The following is a 14,479-nucleotide window of genomic DNA, read 5'->3' as shown; positions in this document are numbered from 1 at the left end:
CAGTTGATTAAAAATTAGATCCAACGTCTAATAAGTAACGTCGTGCACTCAGCCTGCTCTAGAAACTGCACTTTGTGTGACCTCCCCAGCTTTACATCAACTGTGTAGTCTTTGTCAAATTTTCAAGGTTTCTTTCGCATTAATGCTGTACTTTGGGCTCCCTCTGCCGGCTCTGCAACCGTCTTTGCATGGCATCGCTCTTCCCAGGAGGAATATTTAAAATTATTGGGCTGGTAATTGGGCAGCCAGAGCTCCCCAGGTGACAGCGCTTCCTTTGACACGACCCTTGTGCCCCATGTTGTGTCTGTGCAATGAGTTTGGTTGCTTCTTCCCAGTTGGGGTACTGTGAGGTCTGATCCTTCCTGAGGGCATTATCAGGGTGGGAAGTGCTATTAATTATTAAGGCTTTCCACAGTGATACCTGATTGCAAGCCCATGCGTGCTTTGCATGGCTGAGCAACTTGCTGACTCATTGGAAACGCAGCCATTTTGCAGCGTTGGTATAGATAAATGTGAGTAATTTCTGCCGACGGGAAAGACATTGGTCCTGAAATGACCAAGACTGTATGGAAAACACAGGTGTGATTCCAGATTTATGCCACCATTAATGCCTGCAGAGCACGGTTCAAGGCATCCTTGCTGCTGATCGGGCAAATTAACCTTCCACGAGCTGGTCTGTCCCAGGGATCCCGCTGAAGCAGCTGATCGAGGTTTGCAACTGGAGAAATCGAGCCCAGCAAATAATTTTCCCCTCTAACCCTGACACCTCTCCCACAAAAACCGCCGGCTCATGTCTGACAAGCTGTTGGGTGAAGAGCAAACAGTGTGTGGGAGCTGACGCCAAGCAAGTGTCCTTAGTCATTCACCGCGCGGGTGAATCAGCCGCTTTCCAAAAGCGGCAGCTGCCAGGGTTTGCTTCCTGCCCTTGGCACGAGGGTCGGCCGCAAGGACGTGCCGGGCTTGCTCGGGGATGCTCGGCTGCGGAGTCATTGCTGTGGAAAGAGAAGAGTAGGGCTTGCAAGGGAGCCAAACTGGTCCGATATTAATAAGAAAATTTGCTGTGGTTTTTTTAACAGTCAGCATTAACCTAATTCAGGATTTTTTCTGTGGTTAATGTTGATATGAGACTTTTCCATACCCCCGCAGCACTGCTAGATTAGCTGAATGAATCTCCTGTCTGTGCTTATATATGCAGTGAATAAACTGCTCTATGCCGCCCTGATTTGTTAGAAGGTGGCTCTTGCCTTTTCAGAGTCTTGTACACAGGATTTAATCATATAAGCTTCCCTCAGGTCACTGCCACCTCGTCGACGAGACTGCTGAATTATAGGATGTTCCTGTTGATGGATGGGCTTTTGATAGAGGCTGCGTTTTTATAACTAGGGAGATTTTTCTTTCTCTGGTCGCAATAGTATCAAAATGCAATTTAGAGGCCCGTTAGGACACAGCCTCTGCTAAGACACAGCACGTCAATTTTCTGATTCAGGGGTTTCCCCGGGCAGGGGAGGTGGCTCAGGTGAACCCCGAGTTCTCCTCTGTTTCTTTGGGAAGGTCAGTCATTGCTGCTGCCGTGTGCCTGTGATGGGGATGGAGGAGCTGGAGCCCCGCTGGTGGGATGGAGCCAACTGCCCCCAGGGCAGGACGGTGGCACTTCTTTACCCCTGACCACCAGCTCTGTGGTGTAGGAAGAGGCTGCACACAAAAAAGGGCAAAGGCATAAACTGGAGGGGCCCCTCGTGCGAGTGGGGGATTTGAAGCAGCAAGATCCTGGCTCACCGGCGCAGATGCAAACTGAAACCCCTTTCCTTGAGGACTGTTTAATATTGATAGCGTGTGTTTACCTGCACTGACCTTTTAAAGTGATGAGCTGTGGGCCTCTCTGCTGGGGCTACCTACTTTTTCACATTGTGCGTGCGTGCGTGTGGAAGGGGGGGATGACCATCAGAAGGTCGTAAGAGGCCAGGATCATGTTTTGGCCGGAGGGTATCCAAAATCACCTGTGAGCTCTGATAATTGAGAGCACTCCACGTGGATTCTTGCTCCAAATGTTCTGCTCCAGTTCCTGCTGCTGAACGGTTGCTTGTGCTCTCGTCCCTTCCCCAGGCACCTGCCTGCACTGCCAGGAAAACACCGAGGGAAACCACTGCGAGCTCTGCAAGGAGGGCTTCTACAGAAGCGCCCATCCTGCCCACGCCTGCCATCGCTGCCCATGCTCCACCGTGGCATCGACTGGCACCTGCCGAATACGTAAGGCTTTCATTTTGGTCTAATTCCTCAGATAATGAATGTAGCTCTTTTCAATTAAATTGCCCCTCAGAGTACATCAGCCTAGCAAGGTGTTTTATAGCCCGTGAATGTCCTGTTTGTGAGAACCAGGGTGCCTTGCTGGAACCGGCGCCTGCCACAATGTGTCCCTGGTGCTTGTGCTGCCTCTTGCGAGAGCAGCTGCGCAGTTGAGAGCATCAGAAATGCTTCACTACAGGCTGCAGCCTGCTCTGAAGAACCTGCAGAGTTTTGCAGAGAGAAACTGCTGAGCCTGCGGCAGCCAGGAGAGGTACAGGAGACTCCCAGCAGTGCCGTGTAGCTGTTCATACCTCTGTGAGCGCTCTTCTGAACATCTCCATGGGACTCCAAGCAGAGATTCCCCAATCTTCCTGCTCTATTTTCATGTAACTGAGAGAAGTCATAGCTGTAATAAACATTTGTAAGACTTTTTTTGATAGTTCCTTAATCAGTTTATTGCAATCAAGCCACCTCTGGCTTTGCATAGGCCAAAAAGTTCCTGCAGTATGCTAGCATCCCCGATATAGTTCCAGCTGTTTTCTGAAATTGGCTGTTTGGGATGGAAATGTTCAGGAGTAATAATCTGTTTGCTTAGCAACGTTTTGAGAGTGCTCTGTGATGCTGGTATGAGGCATCAGAAACCCCCAAAGCTTTTTTTTTCTTCTAGGAGCTGAGAAACTGCTGCAGTTCAAAAGTTGTATTTTCAGCTTAAAATTTGAGATTGGTTAATACTCAGTGGGTGCTGATTTTTGTCCTAGTGACTTGTGGTCGGTTCCCACAGAACAAATCCCCCAGTGGGTGTTTCTCTGCAAGGGGCTGTGGCACATATCTGGTTTGCTTTCTTGTATTCCTTAGAGCCTGGTGAAACTACCCCAAGGTGCGACGAATGCAAAACCGGGTACACTGGCCCGAACTGCAACCAGTGTGACAGTGGCTACTACAACTCCGACAGCATCTGCGTAAGATGTAAATGCAACGGGAACGTGGACCCAGCGCGGTCACCCAGCGTGTGCAAGCCAGATAGTGGGGAATGCATCGGCTGCCTGTACCACACTGCTGGGTTTCATTGCGAGGAGTGTGAGGATGGCTACGTCCGAGACCCCGAGGGGACCAACTGCACCAGGAGAGGTAAAACGTGCTCCTCAAATCAGTGTTGAAGCTTGCTGTGCAGCTCAGGTGGGCACCAGCTGCCTGATGGAATACTGTTAATTGTTCAAATTGGTTTAGATTCATCTGGCCTGTGGTACAGGGATGAAAACTAGACCTTTATAACACGTTGGTGCCTACTGGCCTTGAAATCTGTGGTTTAGAGTTAGCTCTGTAACCACCCTGATTCCCACACTGTGGCAGGCACCTCTAGTGAACAAGCTGGAAGACAAAAACTATTTGCAGTGTATTTAAATGTAGGTTTTCAGATTTCCATTGCTTGATATACTTGATCTCTTAGTGCCCAGTGAATTGTCGTCATTTACTAGTCCATTCAATAGCACTGTCTAGCTCCCTAGAAAGGGTGTTTATAATAAATTTTGTCACTCCTCATACTCTGCAAATAGTAACTATTTGGACCAAGTTTAGACATTCTTTTTTTATGCTTTCTAAATGGGGAAGCCAAAGCTCAGAGGTGAGGTCCAAACTTGCACAGCGAGTCAATGCCAGAATTTACCAGTACCCTCTCCGGAGGGCTCAGTCTTCAGTACACATCTGAGACACTGCATGTAGCACCTTGGACACAAACTAGCTCTGGTACTTGGAGAGGCTACTGCACAGCAGGAGGACTCGTAGTAAAATGAGAGAAAATGATTCTTAAGTTGCTTCTTCAGTGGTTATCAGGAGGTTGGTCCACAAGGTGGATCTCCAGCTCCATGCATGGAAACATTACTGGTGTCATGTATTAGATAAGACAACCCACGGTTCAGGAAAGTATCTGGGCCCAAATTTGTCCTTGTCACCAAGAGAGATTTAATTCAGAACTTCCATTAGAAGCAAATGTGGTTTTCACTCCCATGTTGCTCTCTGGAGGTGTAATCACAGAGTCCTTCTCTGCGTGGGGAGATGATCAATACAAAAAAGTTGGATGCTCATTAGCTGTAACTGTACCATTACAGGGCTGAAAACGGCACTTCTGCATCAGGTCATCCATTATGCCCTGCACAGCTCTGTCTTTGTGCTAAGAGCTACATGACCTTGCTCCATAAAATCCATATGTATAGCTTTGCTTGTATACTTGCAGTTTTCACCATTCAGTTTTATTTTAATGGCATTGTTATAGCCGATTCCTGATGTGGGGAAAGACTGTCCCCTTTCAAAGGGACCGGAACATGCTCTTCTAGCTTTCCTGTTTCCCTGACACCTCTTTTTTTTCCTGTTCTTATTAAGCAATTAAAAAGGCTTACAGTTTCTTTCCAGTTTCTTACATGCAATTTGCCTAAAAGCTGACATGTTGAGGTACTGTGCATTAACTAGTTTTAGGTTAAGATTTTCATAAACCACTAGTGCATTTCAGTGGCCTAGTTATGAGTGGCTTCTGGAGTGAAACCATCACCCAGACTCTGTTTAAGTGGTCGCAGTTGAAGTAAGACAGCATGTTTTGTACAGCCTGGGCAAAGCTAAACCCAGCCTCAAGTATCTGCAGGGGCTGTTCAGAGTCTTAAACCTGACCAAGATTTTGATGCTTTCAAGGCAGATGGAGAGAATATTCAAAGGATGTGTGGGATGACCAAAGTCAGTGTTTTCGACCCCTGGGTGGATGGTGTTCCTGCTGCGATGGTGAGGCATAGCAGCAGGGACTTAGTGATGCAGTGTGGCACTGTGCCACCCAGCCGAGCATCGCAGCCTTCCCTGAGAGCCGGCGTGTGGGCTGCTGGCATGGCCCCCGCTCCTGCCGGTGCTCGTTCATTGCAGGAGGTAGCAGAAGCTTTGCAGAGACTGCATTTCAATCAAGCAGCTGGATATGACGCTCACGTCAAAGCTGCCAAAGTGTCCCATTGACTGAACAGCTGCCGCTCTCAAGGAGCTGCTTTAGGACATCTGGAGGGCTGGCACGGCCATGGTGAGCGGAAACAGGCATCGCTGTATCACGGCCCAAAAGTGACAGTCCGCGGTCAGAGCATGGCACTGTTTCACCACGATGTTACCGTCACTTCCAGGAAATGTTTTCACCCCTGTCCTCCTTGCCAGCACTTAGCTGATGCTGACTCACAAGTAAAGCCCAGAGAAGTCCTATTTCCTTGCTGGTGAATCAGCCATTGTCTCTGTTCTGTTTTTTTCTAATTATAGCTACTGTCAGGGTTTGCCAAGACTTGAGTGTTGATGAAGGAATTTGGAAAGGATGACTGAATTCCTCATGCCCTTCTCCCAAAGCTGTATCCAGGAACCTCTTGCTCCTGTCATGTTGCTTCCTACTGTGAAATTCTGGCTGTTATCCCACAGAGAATGCCTTCTGGCATGAGTATCCTTATCAACCTAAGGCAGGACCTGCAGAGAATAGAGAAGCTGCTGCAGGGAGGGACGCTGAGCAAGAGCCTAAATTAGGTGTGTGATGCTGTCTCCAAAGGAGTTTCTTTCTCCATTGCATGAACTGGGAACGTGACAGCCCAAAGTTAACTTGTGGGAGCTCCCCCGAGGGTGCGTCCTGAATATTTCCAGCTCCTGTTGCCATTGGAGATGCAACTTAGTGCAAAATTAGTCCTTCAGAAACGACTCTCCTCCTCAGTCATAATTAGTAGACATTTTCTTCAGGGGAGCTGGATCAATACAGCACGGCACCATCAGCTGTAATTGCTGCAGCTGTGAGTGGGTTTAAAATGAAGTTGCATTTCTGATAGCAGAAAGAGAAATGGAAGAGGGTGGGAAAGAGGATGCAGAGAGTCCTGTGGAGCAATGGGTGTAGAGAACATTTTGATTGATTGAGGCTTCAGCTTCTGGAGGGTTCCTTCTTCCTGGACTTGAGAATCTAAAATAGATAAGGTTATTCCTGTGAAGAAAATGATTTATTAGTTACATTTGGCATCCTAATACTCAGGCTCTTAAGGTACTTTCTGAGGCCTATAGCTCAACTGGTTTGAAGAAGGCGTAATGAATTTGCATCCCACTTATGAGATCTCCAGTGTTCACTTGCCACTGACTCCTAGATCTGAGAAGGGAGTTATCTCATGTTTGCTGGAAGCAAGGCAGCTTCTTGGCTATTTTGTGCCTGGGAACAGGCTGCAGAGGAAGATGGAGCTTGTGGCACAGGCTGGTAGTTCCCATGTTCTCATCCTTCATGTGCGGACATATGCCAGCAGCCAAAACCAAAACAGGATCCTAACTGGCTTCTGCTGTGTTCGAAAGCTTCATAAGAACATCCACAGTCTTTTTTTGCTGTGATTTGGTTACCTGCTGCTTCTGGTTATGCAGACTGGGGGTTTCCGTGAGATTTGTATATGACTTCTTCATTCAAAAGCAGAATTGAGATTATTTTGCCCTTTTGCATAAAGCAGTGTAAATATTGAAACCTGTTGCTAAACACTGTGACGGCAGAATACTCATGGGTCATTTTTTCATTTTTGATCTTCTTGTACAGGTAAGGCAGAAATAATAACATTGTGAAAATAATCCTACCTCTAGTATACTAACTGCGAGAGGTTTAAGCTCCTGGAGTCGCTGTGTCGCACAAGTCCAGCCTGATTGTGCATCCCACATAGACAACAAGTGAAACTCTGCCTTTGTTAGGTTCAAAGTCCAAACTTGTGCTGAGCTTGGTAGAACCCTGTTTTCATGGGCTGAATATGAGCTGGACTGGGTGGCTTGCCTTCATCGTGAGCTCATGTATCTAATGCTGAATCTTGGCTACTGCACCTATCCATCCATCACCAGATTTTTTATAGGAATGCTGCAGTCAATGAGCACTTAGCACACAGAATTATTAAAAAAAAACCCAACCCAACCCTGGCTAACCATTTTTGTAAACTATTTGGAAAAAATACCAGCTTTAACAGTGTAAACTTAATTGCCATAATAAGTGTGATATAAATGTCAAATCTCTTATGTTTGTGTTTGATTCCATAGTAGCATATTTTTATTGATCATTTTTTATTTGTTTTGTAGAAGCTACTCTTGGCCCAGAAACAAGGGAGTTTACAACTTCTGCTCCAAACGCCAGCAAGGCAACATCATTTTCAACGGCAGTGATAAACAGTACGTTGTCACCAACAACTATACAGACTATATTTCCTATGAGTTCCTCTGACAATAGTACCTCTGCTTTTGCAGATGTTTCATGGACTCAGTTTAACATAATTATTTTGACAGTTATCATCATTGTTGTGGTCCTACTAATGGGCTTTGTGGGTGCTGTCTACATGTACCGTGAGTATCAAAACAGAAAACTTAACGCTCCTTTTTGGACCATTGAACTCAAAGAGGACAACATCAGTTTTAGCAGCTACCATGACAGCATACCCAACGCTGATGTTTCGGGGCTGTTGGAAGATGATGGGAATGAAGTCGCACCGAATGGACAACTAACGCTGACGACTCCCATGCATAATTATAAAGCTTAGAAGAAGTGCTCCAGCTATTCCAAAGTTGGCTTAAAAATGTTATAGGGCTTGTTGAAGGGGTATCAGGATCCGTGCCAAGGCTCCATGCAGAGGAATTTGCTCTTCAGATACTCTTACGCTGGGCATGCTGTAGCTTGCAGGTGAACAGAAAAAAGTGTAGTACATCCGAATTTCAGGTAATATGGTGAAATGCACTCAGTGTCCTGTTCTCCATAAAGATCCATAGAATTCACTGATCTGAAAATACATTTTCTTTAATGAAGAGGTGGTGGGGTGGAGAAAGCAGTACCCCATGATTAATCAGAAGCTGCTTGATTTCCAGCCAACCTAATACTTAGGTCTGCATCCTTTAGTTTGAAAAGTAGCTCATGAATTAACAGTGGATTTTCAAGAAATAGACCTTTGTAAAGGCTTTATATTAGTTCCTGATATGAATTTGTTTGAAAAGGAGGACAAAAAAAGGGAAATAATTGTTCACTGTACTACCAAAAGGCAAGTAGAGGAGTGAGTTGCACACTTGAAAAAAGTCACCATTATCAGTTTCCACTAAGCAGGGAAACAGGGAAAAAAAAAAAAAAAGAAAATACTGGAGTTAGGGAAGAGACTAAGCTTTTCCCTTTCTGAGTATATATACAGGGTGATGATGCTATTAAAACATAGCAATCCTTTTTTTTTTTCTAGAAGGAGTTAATGAACTTGTATAGTTTCTGTGCAAGGGAAGACGACAAGAGATCTCAGGGTTGCCGTGTAAAAATAAAAGCTAGGCTTAATACCTACCCTGATAGAAATGGTGTGTTCTGTATATAAAATGTAATATATCTTCTTGGAATTGTATCTGTAATTATTTGTAAAAAAGACAACAAACCAACCAAAAAAAACCCAACAACAAAACCATGAACCCCTCCCCAACCTCGCCTATTCCCCAAGTCATATTTTATCATCTAGATTTTAATTGTACAGCGGTTAGTGGCGTTGTTTAAAAAGAAAAAAAAAATGAGGATTGTTTAAAATACTGTAAATTAGATGGCAATATTGTTGGAGCTGGGACTCTGGCAAACACCGACTGCTTAAAGCTTTTCTTCTAGTGTCATTGAATAACTTTGTTTTTTAGAGAAAACGTGAGTGCTCCCTACTTGCATCTGTCAGATTTTCCCATTCCTTTAAATATAGAGTGAATACCAGTGTTGCCATGACTAGGGCCTAGTAGGTGTCCAAAAATCGGATGTACCATTCTGTTACTTGCTTTTAAATCTTTATACAAAATGCAGATACACTGTCATGAATGCATTGAGAGCCTGATCTTGATGGCTGAGCTTTTCCGAAGCAGCTGCTCATCATGTGAGTGGATCTCATTGCCATCTCTCCCGTGCTGACACGGTGACGGGGGAGACTTGCTGGAGGCTGAGCGCAGCCTCCGGGCCTCTTGAAGGGCAAAAGCAAAAATCTCCTGGATTTAGGTGAAAACAGCTTTCAGCCGAAGAGCTCACAGGAGCTGATCTGCGCTTCTAGGCTTAAAAGCTGAAAGTGCATGGATGCTTTCAGGAAACTTATGTAGCACAAGGTGGTGGTGGGGAATCAGCTGTCAAAAAAACCTACAGGGGTCTTTAGGTTTTACGGATTCCCCTGATTTTTGTGGGAGGCTGGCGGACTGTTAGCAGAGGGAGAACAACTAATGGGGAGCACAGAGAGGTTGCACCATGGAGCTCCTCACTGGGTACCCGCAGCGTGCATGCACGCCTCGAGGCAGGCACCGTGCCCTCCCTGTGCCGTGGAGCCGCCGGGTCCGACCTGTGAAAATCAATACCGTTGCATTTAAGCAGGGCGTGAAACGAATATTTCACCTAACTCATGACCAACCTCAGAACTAAAGCTGTGTTGCTGTGTGCGTTGGTGCTTTGCAAGCGATTGATGCTGAGGATAAATGAAGTACCTGCTAAAGGTCAGCAGGAGCTGACTGATGCATCCTCAGAGCCAGGCAAAAGTAAATATTTCTCAAGATGAGAAACAGTAGGAAGAATGTGGTGATTATTTATTTGCTTTCTGGTGCTGCATGGAGGCTTTTCTTATCATTGGAGACTTTGGGGGGGGGCGGGGCAGGGAATAGGTGCTTTAAACACATGCACAAAGATGCCATTTCTGCCTCAAAAACTTGCTGCTTGATTTAAAGATGAGGCACGGCAAGTAAAAAGGAAAATAATTGAGGATGACCAAGGGAAATGGTGAGGGCAGAATGTGATATTGCATATAGGCCTGAGCCAATGGAAAAGCTCCCGTCGCCTGCTGTGGGTCTGGGTGAGGTCCCATAGTTTAGGTAATAAATTTGGCTGATGTCATTCAGAGCAACGTTACTTATAAAATGGGGGAGGACTGGAGGAGAAAATCTGGGTATTGCTAATCCTCAAGTTACTCATCAGACTTTTAAAGAGCAGAGTGGTGACAAAACAGAAAATTTCTTAAAAATTGTAATTATTTAGCAGTGCTGATTTAGCGATACACTTGCACTTGGTCACTTCATAGGGTGGGGAAAGGTAATGTAGGAAGTGTTAGCTTCTGGGACTAATGTTAGCAGGCAAAGTGAAGGACAGATTATTCGCTTCAATGTTTCCAAAATACTTTAGTACATCTTTTCCCCTTTGCCACAAAACACCTCTTCCTCAAATTTTGGTATGACTGTAGGCTACTTTTTAACAGGAATAGGCTTTGATTTTTCTCTCACTGTAGAAATAATGACCATCTCCAAAATCAGAGCGTGAGTTCAGATGCTGAGCCGTCCTAGTCCATGCCTACCACAGCACAGGAGGTGTTTGCATCTGGGCTGCTTCTGACCTCCAAATTACTCTAAAGGCTTTGTGTTTGAGCCTCGGGTTTGGAAAGAGGAGGAGCTCAGGATGCCTTAGAGTCAGTCTGCCAGGGAGGGCGATACGGCCATGCTGTTGTCTGTGGGTCGCACATCTGGATGAGGGGATCTAGACGGCCCTCGCAGATGTGATGGGAAGCTTGGTTGGGCAGGGGGGACCTGGCTGCCCAGGTCAGGACAGCAGAGGAAAGCACAGGATGTTCTTTAGCAGGAACTGGAGCACAGCAAGCATGTGGCACTGGGACAATGCTTGTCAGATGGCAAAATGACTCGGCAGGAAAATACCAGCCATCTCCAGCCAACCAGGCCTTTGGCATAGAGGAGCAACATTTAAAAAAGATGGATGCCTCAGCAAAGAAAGAATAAACAGCTTCATGCTTGACTTTGGTGATGTGAGATTGGATCCTCCTTGCTCTCTCCATCAACCATGCAGCTGTCCCCTGGGCACTACAGGAGGTGAGGAAGAAGCTGAGCTAGTTCTATCTCCAGTCAGCTTAGGTTGGCATTATATGTTGAGGGAGTGCAGAGGTAAAACTCCTGTGCCAGGGTACGAAAGGCCACCAGGACTGCCAACCTGCTGTAACTTGTCATGAAGCTTCCCAGGTGTCGAGGTTTGCCTGATGCCACACTGGGCTATGGGCAAGTAAACCAGAAATGGACTTATGGGCTGCATCGAGGCCCGACTCAGAAGCTAGCAAGACAAGGGGAAGGCGTCTAGGTGACTTCCAGGGCTGATGTGGCAATACAGATACATGTAGCGTTCCTGAGGGGCCACCATGCGTCACCTTCTAACTGGGCATGCTGCTGTCTGGCTGCAGTGGTGTGGCTGTTGTGGAGAAAGGCAGGCGATGGCACGGCACGGTAGCTGTAGAGCGTAGAGAAGGTATGACAAGGCAGGTGAGGGCTGGGTGAACGTGGGAAACCAGCTCTGAAGGCACGATCCTCAGGGTCGTGAGGGCCCTCTGGACCCAGCTGGTCTGGATGGGGTGAGCTCAGCTCCACAGTCAAGTAACTGAAGGCAAGAGGATATAATGGAGCGGATAAAGGGCAAAAAGCAATGATGTGTCAAAGGTGTGGGGCAGCCTGGATGGCTCACAACTTAGGAGAGCATTTGGTAAGCACAGAGTGCAACAGACATGCAAAAAAGTGATTGCATTAATGTGAATAGATGATCTTGAATCTTACAAACCACTGTAGCTAGAAATAACTGCATGGAGTGCTAGCCCTGGGGAGCTGTCAGGAGATGTCATCCATTGGAATGATAATTCCCTTGGACCAGGCTGAGCAAACTTAGCACACTGGAAGCCATTTAGGAAAGAGGAGGGGATGTATTCAGCATCCTTCGGGTATCCTGGCCCAGTTAACCACTGCTACACAGCATCTTTATCTCAAATGTTACATGCAATGTAAATGTGGCAGTAAGTTTGCACAGTCTCCTTCAAATAAAGGATATAAGATTGAATCCTAAAAATATGTTTCTCTTTAAAGTGAAGCTTTAAAATGAGCTCCCACAGGACTCTGCTCTTCATGTGTCAGAGAGATGGATTAAAATAAGAAAAATGTGGGCCTTAAAAGTTGTACTTGCTCCCAACTGAAACCCATCAGTCCTATTACACATCCAAATAAGGCGTCTCCTAAGCATATGCTATGCTTACAAATGCATTTCTAAAAAAAAAAAAAGTGTATGATTTGAATATATGTCAGAATTTATACAGAAGAATGTTATTTAAAATGAATAAAAATAAATGTATATAATTTGTATCTATGCCACTTGGATTTTTGCATTTGTTTTTTGTTCATTAAAGTTCAGCAGGAGTCTTTCTAATGGTAGCAACCAGAGCTGGATTGAAACCTAAAGGATTGAATCTGATCTCATCCCAGTAATGACATTTGTTCCAAGACAATTATTCCTTCATTATACCCCTGTATGTGAGATGAGAACCACGGCACAAAAATGTTTTTTAACATCAGATATTCATAAGTACAGTTGACATTCTGTGTCAGATAATCCATTTAAAAAATGAGCCCTATGATCTCCTGTGTCTGCTTATTAACCATTCCAGCTTTCAGATACTTTCATTAACATGTTTGATAGCTAGACAGTCAATGCATATTTCCCCATTATTGTCTGTAATATTCACATAGACATATTTTGTCAGAGATGTATGCAGTCATTAAAAATGAAACGCACAGAGCAAGCTAGAAATTGGAAGAGGATATTGTATCAGATTTTTCTTCATGACCACAGTGGGTCTTTCAAAGGAAATTCATGTTAACAGATACTCTGAAATCCACATCTGTGGCGTCAATAGTTTTAGACAGTTCTGGTAGTGTCTGCAAAAGAACCTATGGAAAACTTGCATTTCTTTCTCACTTGTCAGTGTTAGGAAATTGATTTTCTTGGCGCAGAAGCAAATACAAATGCTAAAGGCTAGTTTTTTCTGCTGAATGTTATGTCTAACTCTTTGGCCCTTATTAAGCAAAAAACTTGAAGACAGGTAAGTCAGCATCAATTAAGTGAGCACTTAAAACTAAGTGTTCATTCAAATGTTTTACTGAGCCAGAGCTATATAAGTAAGGGCCACACCGGTGAAATTCCAGGGAGTTTATTGAGACCTGATTTGCATTAGCAGAACAGTTTGATTGTGTATGACTTAGCTTTGGAGGAATTTTGCTCTAAACTGTAACAGGAGGAGGCATAACTGGATGCTGAACCAGGTCCCCAGAGTAGGGACTTGAGAACAGGACGGCAAGGAGGACCCATGCTCAGCTGATGATGACATCCGTCCTCCTTGTGCCACCATCCTGCTTCAGCCAGAGCGTGCTGAGCAGCTGGCTTTCATCTTGCTCCTTGGGAGTTTGTGGTCAACTCATCCATACCATTACACTCACCATAAGTGTTTCTTTCCTAGACTCCCTTTAGCACTTTTTTTCTGAGGTGGTAAGGATCTTGGGCTGCCTTGTAAAGTAGGAAAGCGTTGTTCCAATACGGCTTCCTGGTATGAGGATTTAGCATAATCTCCCCCAATGTACTGCTAATTAAGATAAGGTTAAACAACATTAAGCAGATTATCAGAAGGCAAGTTGTTGACTGCTTCTAAGTAATACATTTCCCAGCCCTTTCTGTCCCTCGCAGCTTCTTGGTGCTGCTGCAGATTTTAAAATGTTGGGAAGCGCAGTAACCCAGGGAAATTTTCCATCATGTCTGTGTGTATATACATGTATATATCTGTAAGCCTTTATCCATCAGACAACCATTTCATGAAGTGATAAACTTAACAAGGAGGGCCCTGCTCATGTCCTTTTAAAAGATAGTATGCTGGGACATGAACCGTGGCTCTGCAGACACAGAGGTGCAGTGCCAGCCCGCAGCCCACAAGCAGGGAATCATTTGCGCTGTACTTGTGGCTGATGGATGCTGATTTAATGGCATGCATCAAATATGTAACACCTCACTGTAACCTTAAACAAGAGCAAATTGGTATCATCCTTTCAGTAAGTGGACTCATTCATTTTGTAAAGATCTGCTCTGTAAACAAGCCACATTTCAGACTGGCTGATCAGATCCTGCTGCCATATATCAGACTGATTTTGCAAACTTAACTTCAGCTTGGCGGAAGGTGAGGCCACTGTAAAAGGGGACCCAGTCACCTAAGGTGACAAATGTCCCTCAAGGGCCATAGGGGAATTGGAGGGACTGAACATCTCTTGGGGTGATCAGAGCCCAAATGCAAAGCATGAGGCATGTCCAGTTGGATAGGAGATGAGATTAAGAGCATAGTTGCGGTAAGTAGTGCCT

The 14,479-nt window shown here is 45.2% G+C and overlaps 1 protein-coding gene across 1 annotated transcript in view; it reads left to right on the top strand.

The window, feature by feature from the left end:
- The window catches only part of MEGF9 (multiple EGF like domains 9), a 55,972-nt gene extending 43,403 nt beyond the window's left edge, over positions 1-12,569 (top strand). Inside the window, exons 4-6 of the mRNA XM_075055967.1 lie at positions 2,104-2,247; positions 3,139-3,411; positions 7,369-12,569. Coding sequence (XP_074912068.1) covers positions 2,104-2,247; positions 3,139-3,411; positions 7,369-7,823 — 872 coding nt within the window. The 3' untranslated portion in view covers positions 7,824-12,569. The remainder of the gene's footprint in view (positions 1-2,103; positions 2,248-3,138; positions 3,412-7,368) is intronic.
- Positions 12,570-14,479: the final 1,910 nt, after the last annotated feature.

This window comes from Buteo buteo, chromosome 23, assembly GCF_964188355.1.
Source record: "Buteo buteo chromosome 23, bButBut1.hap1.1, whole genome shotgun sequence".
NCBI classification, from domain to species: Eukaryota; Metazoa; Chordata; class Aves; order Accipitriformes; family Accipitridae; genus Buteo; species Buteo buteo.
The sequence above is the reverse complement of the archived record's forward strand: the minus strand, read 5'-3'. Positions and strand labels throughout refer to the sequence as shown.